At 42.1% G+C, this 21,543-nt stretch overlaps 1 protein-coding gene across 3 annotated transcripts in view; it reads left to right on the top strand.

The window, feature by feature from the left end:
- The window catches only part of Snupn (snurportin 1), a 28,517-nt gene extending 18,225 nt beyond the window's left edge, over positions 1–10,292 (top strand). The window contains exons 6-9 of one of the 3 annotated variants that reach the window (XM_041638584.1): positions 523–620; positions 5,074–5,151; positions 7,930–8,010; positions 9,633–10,279. In XM_041638584.1, coding sequence (XP_041494518.1) covers positions 523–620; positions 5,074–5,151; positions 7,930–8,010; positions 9,633–9,944 — 569 coding nt within the window. In that variant the 3' untranslated portion in view covers positions 9,945–10,279. Of the gene's footprint in view, positions 1–522; positions 621–5,073; positions 5,152–7,929; positions 8,011–9,632 lie in introns of all 3 variants that reach the window. The other 2 variants (XM_041638586.1, XM_041638585.1) reach the window with 2 other exon arrangements.
- Positions 10,293–21,543: the final 11,251 nt, after the last annotated feature.

Here is a 21,543-nt window from a genome sequence, read left to right on the forward strand (position 1 = left end):
AGCAAGAAGATCAGGAGTTCAAAGTCATCTTTGGATCCATAATGAATTCCCGGGTAGCTTATCTTTAAAAAAAAAAAAAAAAAAAAAGCAAAATAAAATCTGAGCTTCTTTAAAGGTAAATAAATGTACCAAGCCGGGCGGTGGTGGCGCACGCCTTTAATCCCAGCACTCGGGAGGCAGAGGCAGGCGGATCTCTGTGAGTTCGAGACCAGCCTGGTCTACAGAGCTAGTTCCAGGACAGGCTCCAAAGCCACAGTGAAACCCTGTCTCGAAAAAAAAAATAAAAATAAATGTACCAACTTGTTTAGAATTCCCACTTGGCTAAAGTGTGACCTCTAAAGACTTCTGCTATGCCAGGTATCTAGAAAGGGCTATGTAGGATTCTCTCCTTGATGAGCCCATCATCTTTAGTACTGACAGTTGCCATAAGTCCTAAGGATTGTTAAGATAGGGCTCCTCCCATCATAGTGGATGGAACACTATCTTTGAGTTCTGTGTTGACTTTCTTCCTTGTATCTGTAGACTACACCATCCTGGACTGCATTTACAGTGAAGTGAACCAGACCTACTATGTTTTGGATGTGATGTGCTGGCGGGGACACCCTTTTTATGACTGCCAGGTAAGGATTGATAATCTCCTTGTCTTTCCTGTCTTCTTTCCTCCTGGGAAGGTGGGTTAGCGTGTGGGTTTGGTACGTGACCAACTTCTTGGTAGATACAGGATGTGGTAATCAAGAACATTATCTAGTGCTCCCTGCATCTTAAAGGGTGTCTGAATTAGCTTACTTTTAAAAATAAGGAGGAGGAACTAAGGGAAGTATGACAGTTCTTAGGGAGAAAAAAACAGCAGAGCTGCGGGCTGGGCCTGTGCTAGCAGTAGTGACCACCCCTTGCCTCGCTCTAGAGAATGGGAGGATTGTTGTAGGGACAATTGAAGGGTAAGAAGTTATGCAGACAACACCATCAAATTAACTCCTGTACCTTCTGTCTTTCACCCACCACATCCTGACCCTGAAAATGCCAGGTCATCTTTGGTATGATACAGAGCCTCATCTCAAAGCTTGCTCTAGGAAGAGATTACAGACATGATCCACTGTGCCTAGCTCCAGATTGACTGCCTGCCTTCCTTCCTTCCTTCCTTCCTTCCTTCCTCTTTTCTTTTTTTCTTTTTGTGAGACAAAGTCCCACTGTGCAGCCCTGGCTGGCCTGAAACTCAGAGATGCACCTCCCTCTGCCTCCTGAGTGCTGGGATCCAAAGCATGCACCCCTACACTGGGATAGCCCACTAGACTGTTTCTTTCTATTCTGTTACCTTATGGTGGATTTCAGGAATGCCAGCTAGTGATGGCTCAGTTTTTCTGGGATAGAATCTTGCTATCTAGCCCTGGGCGACCTGGAACTCATTAAGTAGTCACACCCTGCTTTGTTTTTGAAACAAGAAGTCATTATTTAGCCTAAAACAGTCCCAAACCTACCGTCCTCCTCCTGCTTCCTTCTCCCCAAGCCGTTGAGAGTACAGGTTTTGTCTTCATTCCTGCTCCAAGTTTCCCTTTAGTTTTTCATTTTTGGTATTTTTGTTTACTTGTTTGTTTTTTATTTTCCAAGACAGGCTTTCTCTGTGTAGTCCAGGCTGTCCTGGAACTTGCTCTGTAGACCAGACTGGCCTTGAATTTACAGAGATCCTCCTGCCTCTCTCTGCTTTCCTAGTGCTGGGATTAAAGATGTATGCCACCACCACCTGGCTCTCCCTTTGGTTTTGTTAAAGGATGTTCACCACATATATTCATAACTTACAGATTTGGTAATTAAAACCACATATATATTTCCACATATATAGTTATACTATAAGGAAAACACAGGTTCAGCGTGGTAGCTCATGACTGTGGTCCCTTTATTACAGGCTGAAGCTAAAAGAATGTCATGAATCTCAAGCCCAGCCTGAGCTATGTAGCAAGACCATTCCTGTCTCAACAAAACAGATCAGGAGACTGAGGGTGCAACTCAGTTAGTAAAATGCTTACATACTGCACACAAAACTCTGCATTCAGTTCCCAGCACCTCATAAATTGGTACATGCCTGCAGCCTCCGCAGAGGATCAGAAGTTCAAAGCCACCCTCTGATATATAGCAAGTTTGAGGCCAGCCTGAGCTACACAAAACCCTGTCTCAACAAGAACATGGGGCTAGAGAGGTGGCTCAGAGGTTAAGAGCACTGACTGTTCTTCCAGAGGTCCTGAGTTCAATTCCCAGCACCCACATGGCAACTCACAACCATCTGCAATAAGATCTGGTGACCTCTTCTGGTGTGCAGGAATGCATGCAGGCAGAATGCTATATACATAATAAGTAAATAAATTTTTTTTTTTTTTTTTTTTTGTTTTTCGAGACAGGGTTTCACTGTGGCTTTGGAGCCTGTCCTGGAACTAGCTCTGTAGACCAGGCTGGTCTCGAACTCACAGAGATCCACCTGCCTCTGCCTCCCGAGTGCTGGGATTAAAGGCGTGCGCCACCATCGCCCGGCTAGTAAATAAATTTTTTAAAAAACACACATATACATAGAAGAAAAAGAATATCACTTTTATTGTTTCAAATTTCCAGAAGTAAAAGAACAAGGAGTGTCTCATAGAAAGATGCATATTAATAATTCAGAGAATCAAGTGCTTAGGAAAAGATTCAGCAGTGTAGTGTTTTTTAACAGCCAGATTAAAATGAACAAGGAGGAATGAAGCATGGAGGAATCTACGTCTCACATATTTTCTTTGTTTACTTAGGATAGTGACTTTACTTTTTTGATTCTCAGAGTCCTCAAAATGTAAAATAGCAATAATGATAAAATAGTGGTTGGTTGAAGTTATAGCAAGTAGTTGAAGTTACTTAATTATTCATTAATTCATTAATTATTCATCTGTTTATTTGTTTGTTTTTCCAGTCAGGGTTTCTTTGTACAGTTCTGACTGTCCTGGAACTTGCTCTATAAGATCAGGCTAGCCTCATACTCACAGAGATACACCTGCCTCTCCCTCCGGAGTACTGGTATTAAAGGTGTGTGCCACTATAGCCCAGCTATGTATGTATTTAAAGACAGAGTCTCATTCTATAGTTGAAGTTGGCATAGATCTAACTATGTAGCCTTGGTTGGCCTAAATCTTTTTTTTTTTTTTTTTAAGATTTATTTATTTGGCCGGGCGGTGGTGGCGCACGCCTTTAATCCCAGCACTCGGGAGGCAGAGGCAGGCGGATCTCTGTGAGTTCGAGGCCAGCCTGGTCTACAAGAGCTAGTGCCAGGACAGGCTCCAAAGCTACTGAGAAACCCTGTCTCGAAAAACTAAAAAAAAAAAAAAAAAAAAGATTTATTTATTATATATACAATATTCTGTCTGCATGTATCCCTGTGGGCCAGAAGAGGGCACCAGATCTCATTACAGATGGTTGTGAGCCACCATGTGGTTGCTGGGAATTGAACTCAAGACCTCTGGAAGAGCAGCCAGTGCTCTTATCCTTTGAGCCATCTCGACAGCCCCTGGCCTAAATCTTGTGGGCAATCCTGCTATGGCTTTCCAAATGCTGGGTTTATAGGCAGGACCCACTATATCTGAGTAAAGATTGTATTGTTCTTATTGTTTGAAGCAGGTCACCCTATTTAAGAGGCTGAAGATTGCTAGACAGTGGTGGTGCACACCTTTTATCACTGGGGAGGCAGAGACAGGAGCATCTCTGAATTCTAGGCCAGCCTGGTCTACAAAGTGAGTTCCAAGACAGCCAGGGTTGTTATACAGAGAAACCCTGTCTCGAAAAACCAGACCAAGGGCTGAAGAGATGACTTAGCAGTTAAGAACTAGCTGTTTTTCTAGAGGTTGTGAATTCAGTTCCTTTCAACCACATGGTGGCTCACAATTATTCATAGGATCTGATGCCCTCTTCTGGAATGCAGGGTTATATGCAGAACACTCATACATAAAATATAAATAAATAAAATTTTTTAAAAAAGAAAAAAAAAGAGGTGAAAGATTAATTAATTAGATTATAGGTGTTGGCTGGGCCTGGTAGCCTTTGATTCCAGCACCTGGGGAGGCAAGGGGGGCTTTATGAGTTTGAGCCCAGCTCAGACTACATAGTGAGACTTTGTCTTTAAAAAATAAATATAGCCAGGTGTGGTGGTATGTGCCCTTCATCCCAGCCCTCAGGAGGCAAGTAGATGTCTCTGAGTTTTTAGAGGCAAGCAAGCAGGTCTCTGTTAGTTTGAGGCTAGCTTGGTCTACACAGAAGATTCCAAGATTCCAAGACAGTCATATGTGGGGGAGGGGAGGGAGGGAGGAAGGGGGAGATTCTATTTCAAAAACAAACAAACAAATGTCCACCAAACCTAAATAAATAAATACTAGGTGTTGCTGTGTAGTCCAAGATAACCTCCAACTCGTGGTCCTTCTGATTGCGGGGATTGCAAGTGTGAGCCACCATGCACTGGCACCCTGAGGAGAGTGGAGTCAAGACAGATTTTATATATCATAGGCTGATTTCACTATGTAGTCAAGGATATCTGCCTCTGTCTCCCGAATGTTGGGATTTGTGCAGGTTTGAGTCACTATGACTGGCAGCTTTGCTAAATTTTAAAAGAAAAAAATCTCTACAACATATACTTGTCTGAAAATGCTTTATATAATACAATATTTTGTATAACATAAACAGTGAAAATCTATTTTAGAGTTTTATTTATCTTTATTGTGTGTGATGTGTTTGAATGAATGAAGGCAAGTACATGGAGGTCAAAGGATATCTTTTGGGTGAAGGTTTTCATCTTCCAAGTGTGGGTTATAAAGATAAATCCAGGTTACAAGTTTGCATAGCAAGTGTTCTCAGCCACTGATCCATCTTCCCATCGGAAACACCTGCCACACACACAATTAAAATCTTGAAATTTTTGATAAGTTTATGGTTATTAATGGAAGTGGGGATAGCAACAGCAGGACTTAGGGCTTTTTAAGTCACATGGCTGTGAGAATGAGGTATTTTATTCATATAAGCATTTGAGATGAACAATATTTTATCTTTTTTTCTCAACCTTCTGTGTGGCAGACTGATTTCCGATTCTACTGGATGCACTCAAAGTTACCAGAAGAAGAAGGACTTGGGGAGAAAACCAAGATTAATCCTGTAAGGCTGCTGTTAATATTACACAGTTCTTTATCATTATTATTGTTTGGTTTAGAGACAAGGCTTCATACGGCCCAAGCTGGCTTTGCTTCTATGGCCTTAGAGCCCTGATCTTCTTGCCTCAGCTTCCTAACTGTTGGGATTACAGGCATGAGCTACAATTCTCCTTCCTTCCTTCCTTCCTCCCTCCCTCCATCCCTCCCTCCTTCCCTCCTTCCTCCCCTGCCCAAGGTTGATTAAGTATACAGTGTTCTGTCTGCATGTGTGCCTACAGGCCAGAAGAGGGCACCAGATCTCATTACAGATGTTTGCGAGTCACCGCCACCGTGTGGTTGCTGGGAATTGAACTCAGGACCTCTGGAAGAGCAACCAGTGCTCTTAACTGCTGAGCCATCTCTCCAGCAACCCCCCTCCTTTCTTTTTAAACAGACTTTCTGTTCATAGTCCTGGCTGTCTTATAGATCAGGCTAGTCTCAAACTCACAGAGATCTGTCTGCCTCTGACTCCTGAGTGCTGAGACTAAAGGTGTGTGTCACCATGCCTGACCCAAAATTTTTTTTTTTTTTTCTTTTTGGTTTTTCGAGACAGGGTTTCTCTGTGGTTTTGGAGCCTGTCCTGGAACTAGCTCTTGTAGACCAAGCTGGTCTCGAACTCACAGAGATCCACCTGCCTCTGCCTCCCAAGTGCTGGGATTAAAGGCGTGCGCCACCACCGCCCGGCCCAAAATTATTTTATATTTAATTATATCTGTCTATGTGTTTTGCCTACCTGTATATCTGCACTACCTGGAGCCCACAGAGGCCAGAAGAAGGCATCGATCTCCTCAGAGTGGTTGGAACAGCCACATGACTGCTAGAAATCAAAGCCATGTCCTCTGGAAGAGCAACCAGTGCTCTTAACCACTGAGCCATCCCTCCAACCCCAGAGTCACCAATTTTGATTGATGAGTTTATCTTTTGAGGCAGCATATAATAGTGCAATGGGATGGCTGTGAGTTTAATAGGCATCCAGGTTTGAATTGTTTCAGTTTAATAACTACTAGTGTAGGGCTAGAGGTGAGGCTCAGTTTATAGAACTTGTTTAGAATATGTAAAGACCTAGGTTCAATCCCTAGGACCATTAAAAATAATAATGGTAATTATTAGGATAATAGCCTCACTTACTTTAGTGGGGTGTGTGTGTGTGTTTTATCTGCAAATTGCACTAATAAGCCAGGAGGGGTAGTACATACTTATAATCCTAATCCTAGCACACAGGAGGCTGAGGAAGGAGGAGCTCAATTTTGACATTAGCCTGGACAATATAGCTATAGAGTGAGAGCCCATCTCTAAAAATAAAGGGTACTGTCAAGAGTTATTGTAGGAACCAAATCACACACGCGCGCGCACGCAGCTCTTCATAGCTTAATCCTTATGGTAACGCACTTAGTAAATGATGCTTATTATAAAATGCTTTGTGTGTGTCTGTGTGTGTGTAGTAATTGAATCCAGGGCCTCACCCATGCTCTCAGTAAGCATTTTACCACTTTCTCTGTGTGTGTGTCTGTGTGCATGTTTGTTTGTGTATGTGTAGTGATTGAACAGAGAGCCTCACGCATGCTCAGTGAGCATTTTACCACTGTATGTGTGTGTGTGTGTAGTAACTGAATCCACAGCCTCACCCATGTTCACTGAGCTGTACCTATGTTGTGTGGCAAACTTTTCTTGGGGAGACACAATAACACATTTACCCACTTCAGATAGGGAACCCCCTATAGAACAAGGTACAGTACTCCCCACAGTCCCACATGGTGAACCAATGAATTCTGTTGGGATTAGTTATAGGAATACGAGTAAGGGGTTACTTATAGGAACAGAAATGACTATATCTTCAAAGCCCACCCCAGCATGGGTGACAGCTCACAAAAGCTGGGAAATCTGAGTACCTGCAGGTAGCTCAGCAGGTTGGAGAGTGTCCTAGCTGAGTGACACTTTTTTTTTTTGGTTTTCTGAGACAGGGTTTCTCTGTAGTTTTAGAGTCTGTCTTGGAACTAGCTCCGTAGCTTTTGGTTCCTGTCCTGGAACTAGCTCTTGTAGACCAGGCTGGCCTCGAACTCACAGAGATCCGCCTGTCTCTGCCTCCCACATGCTCGGATTAAAGGTGTGCGCCACCACCGCCTGGCTCTGGGTGATTTTTTTCTAAGCCTTTTCCAGAATACTCAGCTGGTTTCTGCCTCTTCTAGGCGCTACCTGGTCTCAGAGCCTTCTTTGTAGAGTTTGCACTTTTGATCTGAGAAAGATGCTCAGCATTTATTGTTTACTCCATCAGCATAACAGGGCCTAGTTCATCTGGTCAACTTTAGGGACGCCCTGAGTTGTTTACCCATTTATGGAGCTTCCCTGTGCGATGGAATATTTCAATATACAGCAACCTATTAGCATTTTTTAGAGACAAGGATTTCACTGTATGGCCCAGGCTGGCCTGGAGCTTGTTATGTAAACCAGACTAGCTTTGATCTCTGTGAGTAGTACCTGGGACTTGGTGAAACACATACTTCTAGACTGTTCTTAGGGTGCTGGAAGTGGGGTCTAAGCATTTGAATTTCTTTCTATTCCTTCCCCCCTTTTTAAAGACTGGATTGATAGCTTAGGTTGACCTTGAAACTCCAAACTCACAGTGATTTTCCTGCCTCAGCTTCCCGAGTACCGGGAAGCAAAAGTTATTTGATAAAGTTTTCAGTCATTAGAGCCAGTATCATCCGAAACATGTACTAACTCTTTGATCTCATTTATATTTCAGTTTAAATTTGTGGGGCTAAAGAATTTCCCATGTACCCCTGAGAGCCTGTGTAAAGTGCTGTCTATGGATTTTCCTTTTGAGGTAATAAACCATTGTCTATTGCTCTGACATGATTATAGGACACAAGGAGACCGGGGTACATGAATCTTAACAGAGCCTCTGATTTTGCTCTGTCTAAGCATCAAAACAGGGCTGAAAAATACTTTTTTTTGCTGAAAATGAATTCTAAGTAAGTGTTGTTGCTGCTCTCCAGAGCCGCAGCCTTACCTCCACTTAAAGTCAACACCGGCATTGAGTAGTCCCCAGCACCCCAGGAAATGGGCCTAGAGAAGAGCAGAGGATCCCTCCATCCTGGGTCATCATTGTGTGCCTTGTTTGACAGCCATGGCAGGCTGTAAAGGCATATGAGCATATGTGGCTGACTGACCCCCACAGATGTTTGAACCTCTGATTCTTTTTTGATCAGACCAATGGCTCCAAGGATAATGGTGTTTACTAATCAGTGGTATGGTGGGAGGGCCAGTCCCTTACTTTGTCCATACTTCCACGTATTAGCACTGAAACTCTCCTGTCCCCAGAACTCCTGGGACAGTCTTTTATCATTTTCAGAACCTGCAGTTACTCTCTTGGCTTAACAAGCAAAGTTTTCTTTGCTATCATCCTTTTTTTTAATTCTGCCCAGTCATAGTCAAATGTATTTAATTTGTGAAGGATCCCAGCTTCCTGGATAAGGAAATGCTTCATTTCTGGGATCAATTAAGAAGGTGGTAGGAGCACTATCTTTATTTGTAACTCTTAGAGCTTTTTAGGGGTGAGTCACAAAGGAGAAAGATGGGCTGCAGGAGGTTTTCCCGTCTAGAAGAATGGAGTTTCCCAGAATGTGGCTCCTGGCAGTCTAGGGGGAGGTCTAGGCAGCAACAACAGCTTGGGCAGCAGAGCCTCTGAACAGGATTGTTCCTGTGTCAGTCTGTGCGTTGGTGGAGCTACCTAGATCTCTTGCTCTTATCCCATATGAGGAGCTCAGCCTTACTATCGAGACTTTGTGGTGGTAGAAAGAACCCAGAATGTGGGGAGAGAAGACATGGACTCAGGTTGAATTCCTGCTTCATACTTTGCATCTTTACAGAGGTGCCTAGAACTTTCTGTATTGAAAAACCCCATCTCTAAAAAAGTAAAGCAATGGGTGGAAAGCATTTTGTAAGTAGAACAGTGTTCTTTTTTTAATTTTTGTTTTGTTTTGTTTAGATCTCCCCTTTCCCTTTTTTTTGGGGGGGGGGGAGGAGATGGTTTCACTATATAGCTCAGTTTGTTTGATCTTCAGCTTGATCCCTACTTCAACCTGCAGAGTCCTGGGGTTATAGGTATGTACTGCCAATTCTAGCCCCAGCCCTTTCTTTAAGAAGCTTCATATGAGAAGCAAAGGAGTTTTTTTTCCACTGGCAGTTGCTTAGAAAAAGAAAGAAGAAAGAAAGAAAAATTGCCTGGGCCTGGCTGCACATTCCTTTAATCCCATCACTTAGAAGGCAGAGGCTGGTGGATCTTTGTGAGTTCAAGGCCAGACTGGTCTACAGAGATGGGCTTTGTAATAGACAAGACCTAGTTTTCCAGCAACAACAAAAGGACCCAGAAGAGCTGCCTCTGTGTGGTTGTCTTTGAAATATTTGGCCTACAGTCATTCTGATTCATGATTTTTCCTCTTATAGGTAGATGGACTCCTCTTCTACCATAAACAGACCCACTATAGCCCTGGGAGTACTCCCTTGGTGGGCTGGCTGCGCCCCTACATGGTGTCAGATATTCTAGGTGTAGCTGTGCCAGCTGGCCCACTGACCACCAAGCCAGAATATGCTGGGCACCAACTCCAACAGATTATTGAGCACAAGAGGAGCCATGAGGACATGAAGGATAAACTCACACACAAGACTTCTGAGAATGGGCACTATGAGCTGGAGCACCTGTCTACTCCCAAGCTGAAGAGTCCTCCCCACAGCCCTGGGAACCTCATGGACAACTAAAGAGGATAGCCCATGAAAGACTGTGGAGGAGGTCAGTGGTAATGGCAATAGGTGATCTTATTTCAGAGTGCACTTTCCAAACCCACGCTGCTGGAAAGTTGGCTCAGACTGTTGGGGATGAATCCCTATTGGATGGAGTTAGAATCCAGGTAGATCTTAATATCTCTTTGCTGTGGTATGTACATCCCAGGTCCACAATGTAAATATATGTGATTCTTAAGAAAAAGGTTGCTTGTGATTATTTTGTTTTATTTTTGTGATTATTAAGATTTAGCTATCTCCTCCCCCTTCCCCTTACTCCCTAGGATACTTATGGCATGACTATTCAAATCTTGACCCATTTCATCTTTCTTAGCACTTGAACATTCTGCTGAGTTTCCAGTTGCTGCTGTTGGTAATGCCATTTTCTGAAAGGTCTTACCAGGAACTGCAGTTCTTGGTATTTGAATATGTTCCTTCTTCTAAGAAAAGAAGTGTGATTTTTCTACGGTTTAGACCTTCCCAGAGATAAAATGCTAATGGGGTTCATTTACTTTAAGAAATGGTAGAGCCCCTATTAAGAGATAAACCCTGCGCTATGCCTGAGATATGGGCTACAAAGGTAGACAAGACCTTGAGGGGTGTGCCCTGCAGTGAGGAAATAACCTCATAGTGTGTAGAGTGTGGTGATATGATTGCTTTAGTGCAGAGAAGTACCTAGTTTAGAGGGAAAGGAAGAGCATGAGATTTCACAGAAGAGGATGGAGCTGGGCTAAGGCTATGGGGAGGGACCTAGTGTATTTTGCACACCAGGAAGAAAGCAGGTCCTCAAAGATTTAGATGTTATGTAGCTGCACTCACCTAAACAGGTTCAGCATGGCTCAAGTACAAAATAGGAGTGAAGAGTTAGGGAGAGAAAGCTGGAAGGCACAGGGGGCTTTAGATTTTTGTCCTAGTGAAAGGGACAAGATTCCATGGGAAGCAAAGCCTTCATCAGCTGTGGAAGTAGAAGATGGTGCTTAAGATTAACCAATTAGTTTTCTACTCCGTTCAGAAAGTATATTCCAGGTCCTATGGCTTCAATCTGTAGCACAATCTGCTTCCCACATTGTTAGGACTTCTCTTTTTGAGACAGGGTTTCTCTGTGGGTTTAGAGCCTGTCCTGGAACTAGCTCTTGTAGACCAGGCTGGTCTCGAACTCACAGAGATCCGCCTGCCTCTGCCTCCCAAGTGCTGGGATTAAAGGTGTGCGCCACCACCGCCCGGCATTAGGACTTCTCTTATTGGACAAACTGGGCATCATTATTCCCTTCAACAGAAATAGTCTCACCTTGGAAAACCTCTCAAAGGGATCCAGGTCAGATCTTGAGTTAATTAGTTCTGAGAACTGGTGGTTCTGGCCAGAAGTAGTGGTTACCCAGATCAGCACATCCAGTGAAACTCGTCGAAGCATCTGCTCTTACAGGGCGTAAGCTGCTTTCTGATCAGACAGGAAGAAACTGCTTTACTCTCACTGACTATAGATTTAGGCATTTGCCTATAAGCTCTTTCCTGTATTTAGGTCAGATTCGCTATATTAATGTAGCAGTGTTCCTTATATTAAAGAATATTTCTGTAGGCTGGCCTTGAACTTGCTTTCTGCCCAGGCAAAGCCTTGAATTTTCAAACAAGTCTCAGCTTTCCAAATCGCTGGGAGTATATGCCTTTGCCACCATTCCTGACTTGTTTGAGAGGCTTCTGAATTCTTCTGTTTTATCAGTCTTGGGACTGTGCATGCCAGTGTCAGCAATTTAGCCAGAAATAAGCCTGGGCTTTGGGGATGGTGGCTTATGTTCATAATCCCAACACTTTTAGGAAACTGAGACAGGAGAATTGCCATGGATTTGAGGCCAACATGGGCTATAGTGTGAGACACTATCTCAAAAATAATTAAATAAGTAAACCCCAAAATAAATGTGGAAGGATTATTTTCTCAAATTACCCACTCTGGAGACAGATGCATGAGTAAGTCAAAACATCTATCAACTAAATTTAACCACAAGCACAATTTGGTATCGTTAAAATAAATATTTCCTAATATCTTTAACCAAGGAACTAGTTTGGTTGATCATACATAACAGTATATCTCCTGGTCATATTTCTTTGGGAATTATAAAACCACTTCTTACCATTTATTTAAAAAATGATTTTATGGGTGATTGAATATGTGGTACATTTTAAGAATAAGTACTTTATTTGGTCCTGTGAATTTGATTGGACTGGGGTAGAATGCATACCTGTTTTCCCAGCATTTGGAAAGTAAAGGCAGGAAAACTAGGAATTCATAGTCGGCCTGGACTGCCTGAGACTCTATCACAAAAAAACCCAAGACAATCAGGACAGCCTAGGGGTGGTGGTGGAGACATAGCTCCTAGACAGTCAGGACAGCCTAGGGGTGGTGGTGAAGACATAGCTCCCAGACACTCAGGACAGCCTAAGGGTGGTGGTGGAGACATAGCTCCTAGACAGTCAGGACAGCCTGGGTGTGGTGGTGGAGACATAGCTCCTAGACACTCAGGACAGCCTAGGTGGTGGTGAAGACATAGCTCCTAGACAGTCAGAACAGCCTAGAGGTGGTGGTGGTGGAGACATAGCTCCTAGACAGTCAGGACAGCCTAGGGGTGGTGGTGGTGGAGACATAGCTTCTAGACAGTCAGGACAGCCTAGGTGTGGTGGAGAGATGCTCAGTGGTGAAGAGCACTTGCTTTTGCTGAAGAGAACCAGGTTGGACTTCTGGCACTCACATGATAGCTAATGACCATCCACAACTACAGTTCTGGGCATTTCAGATTCTTGTGACTTCCACAGGCATCTGCATGCACATGGTGGACATACAGACATACAGTCACACATATAAAGTTTTTTTTTGTTTTTTGTTATTTGTTTTTTTATATAGGTGCTAAAGAGATAGTTTAGTAGCTAAGAGTGTATATTGCTCTTACAGAGGATAGGAGTTCAGTTCCCAGCACTCCTGTTGGGAATCCCCTGTAACTCTAGGTGATCCAGCACCCTCTTCTGGACTCCATGAGCATGTACACCCACGTGTACTATCCCCCAAAGAGATAAGCACATATGCACATAATTAAAAAATAATAAAATCTTTAAAACTACAAAAAAAACCCATGTGTTTTGGTAAGAAACAACCTTCCTATCTATAAATTAGTAATACAGAAATGAGTCAAGAGCTATGTGATGGTTCAGTGGCTTAAGGTAGTTTCTGCCAAAGCCTGAGGACCCAATTTTGAGTCCTAGAACTCAACATGTAGCAGAGAATAAACTTCCATGAAGTATTCTCTGATTTCCATATGTGTGCCATGGCACATATGCTCCTCCCAATAAATATGTTTTATATATAAAAACACACATGTAATAAAAGTATGTAATAAAATATTTTAAATGAGTTGAAATGCTAAGTTTTTTTTTAAGCTTTTCTTTCTTTTTAAGTGCATTGGTATTTTGCCTGCTTGTATGTCAGTGTGAAAATACCAGATTCGCTGGGATTGGAGTTGCAGACAGTTGTGAGCTGCCATGTTGCTGCTTGAAATTGAACCTAGGTTCTCTGGAAGAGTAGCCAGTGCTCTCAACTGCTGAGTCATCTCTCCAGCCCAAAATGCTAGAATTTTTAAAGCAGTTATGATTTTTTTTTTTTTTTTTTGGTTTTTCGAGACAGGGTTTCTCTGTGGCTTTGGAGCCTGTCCTGGAACTAGCTCTGTAGACCAGGCTGGTCTCGAACTCACAGAGATCCGCCTACCTCTGCCTCCCGAGTGCTGGGATTAAAGGCGTGCGCCACCATCGCCTGGCCCGATTTTTTTTTTTTTTTGTTTCTGTTTCTTTGAGACAGGATCTCTCTATGTAGCCCTGGCTGTTCTGGAACTCACCATATAGACCAGATTGTCCTTGAACTTGTAAAGGTCTGCCTGCCTCTGCTGGGATTGAAGGCTGTGGAGGAGACTATACCAATCTCAACCTTGAATTTTTGGTACTTCTGCCTCCATTCCTGAACTCTGCTACAAGGTTTCATGCAGTGCTGGGGATCAGAATCTAACTCTGGGACACTATATATGCTGGGCAAGCATTCTACCAACCGAGGCACGTACCTAGCTTCTCTACCCTCCTTTTTTGCTGGGGGGGGGGGGGGATGAGAATCAAACTTGGATTCATCTTGTGTTGGGTCTACAGATGTGCACCAACATGTTTGGTACTGGTGACTTTGTATGTGTGTGTGTGTGTGCAGGTGTGCATGTATATGCAGGCATCTGGAGGCAAAGGTCAATGTTGGGTATCTTCTTCAATGGGTTTCCATCTTATGTTTTAGATAGGAGGTCTATATTGGTAATATGGGTCTTCTAATATATATTTATATGTATGTGTAGCCACATGTGTGTGTGTATACACACATACAACCATAGATGTCTTTTTTTAATATTTATTTATTTATTATGTATACAATATTCTGTCTGCATGTATTCTTGCAGGCCAGAAGAGGGCACCAGACCTTATTACAGATGGTTGTGAGCCACCATGTGGTTGCTGGGAATTGAACTCAGGACCTTTGGAAGAGCAGGCAATGCTCTTAACTGCTGAGCCATCTCTCCAGCCCCAATAGATGTCTTTTGTAAAGCAAAATTTATGATTCTCCTTTCTTATAGCAGTATGGTTAGGTTAGATGAAAAAATTATTTACTTATTTTAATTTTTTAGTTTTTGGTTTCTTGAGACAGGGTCTCTTTATGTAATCCTGGCTGACCTACAATTCAAAATCACTATGTAGACCAGACTGGCTTTGAATTCACAAAATTCTGCCTGCCTCTGCCTTCTGAATGGTATGCTACCACAACCGCTGAGAATAATGTAGGGCAGTGTCTAAGGGAACTATGATAAGGACACAAGCAATGCTGTGTACATAAATTCCAGTTATGTACATATATTCCAGTGTACGTACAGTACGATTTATTACTAAGTCGATTGAGGATCGTTATGTTGCTTCCAAAATTCTGCACTTTGATCTATTCTGTAGTCTAAGATCTGTCTCAGCAGGATAGCTATATCGTGCCTGGTTTTGTTAGTTCAGGAATGTAGTTTGGGCCAGGTTTGGTGACATATTTTTGATCTCAGCACTTAGGGGTCATAGGTAGGTGGATCTCTGTGAACTCAAGGCCTAGCCTGGTCTACATAGAGAATTCTAGACTAGCTACAGCTACATAGTAAGACCCTGTTTCAAAAAAGATAGTTTGGGGAGTTGGAGAGATGGCTCAGCGGTTAAGAGCATAGCCTGCTCTTCCAAAGGTCCTGAGTTCAATTCCCAGTAACCACATGGTGGCTCACAGCCATCTGCAATGAGGTCTGGTGCCCTCTTCTGGCCTGTAGGCATACAGGTCGACAGAATATTGTATACATGATAGATAGATAGATAGATAGATAGATAGATAGTTAGTTAGTTTGGGGCCAGTAGATTAGGTGGCGGCCATCAAACCTAACAACCTGAGTTCCACATGTAGGCCTGAGTGAACTGGCTCCTGACATTGTCTTTCACATGCAATGATATACACACAGGCATGTGTGACACACATGTTAAATATATAATTGTAATTTAAAAATCCAAAAGCAACCAAACAAAACTAGATTGTAGTTAACTAGGTGTGGTGACACCCATAAACACATATAATCCCAGCCCTAGAGAGCTGAGGAAAGAAAATCGGAATTTGAAGGTCGTCCTCAGCTAAATATGGAGTTCTGAACTACAGGAGGCCCGGTTCAAAAGGACAACAATAATAAACAAAAAAAACCAGACAAAACAGAAAAGACTATGTAGTTCAAGGCAATCCTAGAAGTACATGGCAAACTATGCTTGCAATCCTAGCACTTAGGTTGTTAAGGCAGGAGAATTGCCTTGAATTCCAGCCAGCATGGGCTACAGAGTAAGACCTTGGGACAAAAAAAAAATACCCCTCTCCCCACCAAAAAAACTCCAAGAAAACAGATGAATAAATAAACTCAAGCTAGATACTGGCATTTGTACTCTGGTTCTATGAATTTTTTCTAAGAGCAAAGCTAGCCACCCAAATTCTTGGTGCTTTGTTTTTGTGTCTCATTCCTTTCTGAACATCGTCCTGTTGAGCTTGCAATAGGTAACAATTCTGGCAAGCTTCCTTTATTTACTGCATTGCCCCTACACACATTTGCACCTCTGAACCCCCTAAGCTCTTTTCATTCATCTAAGTTGCATCCTTTATTATTTTCCTTTCCACATCAATAGATTTAGTTCTTCAGCCTGGGTTCAGGTTTCACCTCACTAGAAATTTTGTGGCAGGTTGAATCGCTGACTGCAAGGTTCCCTAGGATCACTGGGCAAAAGAAGTGCACAAGTAATATCAGTAGTACGTGGAGACAGGCTGGCTTTCTGTTTCCAGTCATTTGTAATTTCTTGTAATGTAACGGCATTCCCTTTCTTTTTTCCACATTGGTTTATGCAGCATTACTGAGAACAATTACTAGCAAGGCTCCTGGTGATCGCTCATCCACTGACAACTGCCTCAGTTATTTACTGTGACACTAAATGTCAGGCAGACACGGAAGGGTCATCTGAGTTTGGCTTATGTCACAATGGACAAATGGTCCAGATGTAGAGGAGCATGCCGGTCATCCCAGCATTTGGACTACCAGGAGTTTAAAGATAGGTTTGCATCCTTGGCTACAAAGTAAGTCCAAAGCCAGTCTGGGCTATAGGAGACCCTAAAAAAAAATCAAAAGAAGCTAGGTGTATTGGGGATACTTTTAATGCCAGCACTGAGGAGGCAGAAGCAGAAAGATTGAAAAGTTTGCCGGTGCCACCCTGTTCTTTATAGGGAGTTCCCAGTCAGCCAAGGCTACAGAGGGAAAATGTTAAAAAATGAAAGCCAAACAACAAAAAGACCTTTAGAATCCATCATGGTGGTGCATGCCTTTAGTCCCAGCACTCAGGAAGCAGAGCAGATATATCTGTGAGTTTGAGGCCAGCCTGGTCTACAGAGTTCCAGGATAGACAAGCTACACAGAGAAACTCTATCTCAAAAAAAAAAAAAAAAAAAAAAGAAAAGAAAAAAAGAAAAACTTTAGAAATAGTTAAAGCAGGAAACCACTATGAATCATAATAATGATATAAATGCTACCATTATGTTAATATTTAGATGAAAAATTCATTGGTTGTTTAAGAGGAATCTATAGGATAATGAAATATATACACATTTCAAGCACCATCTTGATTGGGACTGTTAGTAGGTTCCAGTACACACTGGCAGCAGGGAAGGATCATCTCTTTATCTCACCTTGGCACACAAGAGCAGATGCCTCCATCAGTCTGTGGTCTTGTTTGTCTCTCTCTGTCCTGTAATTTCTTACTCTGCTTTGTTTCGTTGTATCTCCATAACTCCTGAACTTTGTTCTAGAGCATTTTTCTTATCAGGGAGAAAACATGAATTTGTTTAAATGACTGGTTTTTTAAAAAAATTATTTATTTGTTGTTTGTTTGTTTGATTTTGGAGAGAGGGTTTCACTATATAACCCTGGTTGGCCTGGGTTGTATGAACCTGGTTGGACACAAAACCACAGAGGAGTATCTGTCTTTTTCTGCCTCCTGACTACTGAGATTAAAGGTATGTACCACAAATGCCTTGCCTAAATGACTATTTAAATATACACAAGTAAAGCTATAGTCTTGGAGCTAAGACAGTAGTTACCCTTTAAAGCAGAATTGAATGGGAGGGAACAAAATAAGACTCTGTTTTAGGAAAATTCTATTTTTTTTTTTTTTTTGGTTTTTCTTTCTTTTTTTCTTTTTTTTTTGGTTTTTCGAGACAGGGTTTCTCTGTGGTTTTGGAGCCTGTCCTGGAACTAGCTCTTGTAGACCAGGCTGGTCTCGAACTCACAGAGATCCGCTTATCTCTGCTTCCCAAGTGCTGGGATTAAAGGCGTGTGCCACCACCGCCCGGCAGGAAAATTCTATTTTTTAAAAAAGATTTTTGCCCATCAAAATCCCAGCAAAATTCTTCAAAGACCTCGAAAGAATGGTACTCAACTTCATTTAGAAAAGTAAAAAACTCAGGATAGCCAAAACAATCCTACACAATAAAAGAACTTCTGAAGGCATCACAATCCCTGACTTCAAACTCTGCTACAGAGCTACAGTACTGAAAACAGCCTGGTACTGGCATAAGAACAGACAAGAGGACCAATGGAACCGAATAGAAGACCCAGATATCAATCCACACACCTTTGAATACCTAATCTTTGTATACAATATTCTGTCTGTGTGTATGCCTGCAGGCCAGAAGAGGGCACCAGACCCCATTGCAGATGGTTGTGAGCCACCATGTGGTTGCTGGGAATTGAACTCAGGACCTTTGGAAGAGCAGGCAATGCTCTTAACCTCTGAGCCATCTCTCCAGCCCCTTGAATACCTAATCTTTGATAAAGAAGCATAAAATATCAAATGGAGGGGGCTGGAGAGATGGCTCAGAGGTTTAGAGCACTGACTGTTCTTCCAGAGGTCCTGAGTTCAATTCCCAGCAACCACATGGTGGCTCACAACCATCTGTAATGAGGTCTGGTGCCCTCTTCTGGCTTGCAGGCATACACACAGACAGAATATTGTAAACATAATAAATAAACAAATATTTAAAAAAATCAAATGAAAAAAAAAGCATATTTAATAAGTGGTGCTGGCATAACGGTCTATCAACATGTAGAAGAATGAAAATAGACCCATATCTATCACCATGCACAAAACTCAAATCCAAATAGATCAAAGACCTCAACATAAAGCCAGCCACACTGAACCTTATAGAAGAGAAAGTGGGAAGTACACTTGAACGTAATGGCACAGGGAACCACTTCCTAAATATAACCCCATCAGCACAGACAGTGAGAGAAACAACAAATAAATGGGACCTCCTGAAACTGAAAAGCTTCTGTAAAGCAAAGGACATGGTCAACAAGACAAAACGACAGCCTACAGAATGGGAAAAGATCTTCACTAACCCCACATCAGAGGTCTGATCTCCAAAATATACAAAGAACTCAAGAAATTGGACACCAAAAGATCACATAATCCAATAAAAAAAATGGAGTACAGACCTAAACAGAGAACCCTCAACAGAGGAATCTAAAATGGCTGAAAGACACTTAAGGAAATGTTCAACACCCTTAGTCATCAGAGAAATGCAAATCAAAACAACTCTGAGATTCCACCTTACACCTGTAAGAATGGGCCAAGATCAAAAACACTAATAACAGCTTATGCTGGAGAGGTTGTGAGGAAAAGGGAATGCAAGCTGATACAACCCCTTTGGATGTCAGTGTGGCAATTTCTCAGAAAATTATGAAACAACTTTCCTCAAGACCCAGTAATACCACTTTTGGGTATATATCCCAAGGACATGTGCTCAGCTATGTTCATAGCAGCTTTGTTTGTCATAGTCAGAACCAACCTGGAAACAACCTAAATGCCCCTTGATCGAATAATGGATAAGAAAAATGTGGTAATTTACACAATGGAGTACTACACAGCAGAAAAAAATGTCGACAGCATGAATTTTGCAGGAAAATGAATGGAGCTAGAAAACATTATTTTGAGTGAGGTAATCCAGACACAGAAAGACAATTATAACATGTACTCACTCATAGGTGGTTTTTAAACACAAAACAAAGAAAGCCTACAAACCACAATCCAGAGAACTCAGACAACAATGCAGACACTGAGAGATTTACATAGATATAATCTACATGGGAAGTAGAAAGTAGAAAAAGACAAAATCTCCTGAGTAAATTGGGAGCATGGGGACCTTGGGGGAGGGTTAAGTGGGGGAGAGGAGAGGCAGGGAGGGGAACAGAGAAAAATGTAGAGCTCAATAAATATCAATAAAATAAAATAGATTTTATTTATTTATTTATTTAGTTTTTTTTTTTTTTTTTGGTTTTTCGAGACAGGGTTTCTCTGTGGTTTTGGCGAACTCACAGAGATCCGCCTGCCTCTGCCTCCCGAGTGCTGGGATTAAAGACGTGCGCCACCACCGCCCGGCTATTTATTTAGTTTTTGAGCCAGGGTTTCTTTGTGTAGCCCTGGCTGTTGTGGAACTCTTTAGATCAGACTGGGCTCTATTGAAGTCAGAGATCCATCTGCCTCTGCCTCCTGAGTGCTGGGATTAAAGGTGTACACCACCACCATCACCACCACTACTGCCTGGCCTAAGATTTATTTTTATTATTTTTATTTATGTGTGTGTCTGCATATGGGTTCACAGGTACCTAAAGAGGCCAGAAGAGGGTGTTGGATACCCTGGAGCTGAAAATTTAGATAGTTGTGAGCTGCCTGATGTGAGTGCTGGGAACCAAATGCAATGAAAGAACAGCAAGTGCTCTTAACTGCTGAGCCATCCTCTCCAAATCCAATTTTTCCTTCCTTCCTTCCTTCCTTCCTTCCTTCCTTCCTTTCTTCCTTCCTTCGTCTCTCCCTCCCTCCGTCCTTCCCTCCCTCCCTCCCTCCCTCCCTCCCTCCTTCCTTCGTCTCTCCCTCCCTCCCTTTCTTCTTTCTTTCTCGTTGTTTCTTTTTTTTCTCCCCACCTCCCCACCTCCTTTCTTTCTTTTTGTAACAAGGTTTCTCTGTATAGTCCTGTCTGTCCTGGAATTCCCTTTGTAGATCAGACTGGCCTTGAACTCAGAGATCTGCCTGTCTCTACCTCCAGAGTGCTGGGATTCAAGGCGTGTGTCACCACTGCTGGGCTCCAAGTTTATTTTTTTGATTTATTGGTTTTAATACTTTACAGTTTATAAAAACTCATGTGGCTGTATATCTACATTTTCACATTTTTCTGTGTATATTATACATTAATAAAAAAATAAGCAAAATGCATCTTCCCTTCAGTTTTGCTTCCTAGATTCCCAGTTTCTCTCTCTGAAGAGAAAACCAGTTACCTTTCTGTGTATTCTTCCAAAGCTTTTGTATGTATAAATGAGCTTACAAATAGTACTGTTTCTTTTTTCTTTTATTTATTATGTATACAGTGTTCTGTCTGCATGCCAGAGGAGGGAACCCGATCAAATTACAGATGGTTGTGAGCCACCATATGGTTGCTGGGAATTGAACTCAGGACCTCTGGAAGAGCAGTCAGTGTTCTTGACTTCTGAGTCATCTCTCCAGCCCCATTTTTTCTTTATATAAATGATAACTTGTTGTGTATACTATTTGAAGTCTTGCATTTTTAATGTTTTCTCTCTATATATATTTTTAATGTGTATGGTTGTTTTTCTCTGCCATGTATGTCTATTCATCATATGCTCTCTCAGAGTCCAGAAGAGAATGTTGGATCCCCTGTGACTGGAGTTACCATGTGGGTACTAGAATTGAACCCAGGTCCTAGGGTCAGCCCAGTATTCTTCTTTTTAAATTTTATTTATTTATTTAATTTAGATTTTTCAGGACAGGGTTTCTCTGTAGGTTTGGAGCCTGTCCTGGAACTCTGTAGACCATGCTGGCCTAGAATTGAACCCAGGTCCTAAGGTCAGCCCAGCATTCTTCTTTTTAAATTTAATTAATTAATGTATTTATT

The sequence above is a fragment of the Microtus oregoni genome, unplaced genomic scaffold (assembly GCF_018167655.1).
Source record: "Microtus oregoni isolate MIOR12 unplaced genomic scaffold, Mior012 000055F_ref0000237, whole genome shotgun sequence".
In the NCBI taxonomy this organism is placed as follows: Eukaryota; Metazoa; Chordata; class Mammalia; order Rodentia; family Cricetidae; genus Microtus; species Microtus oregoni.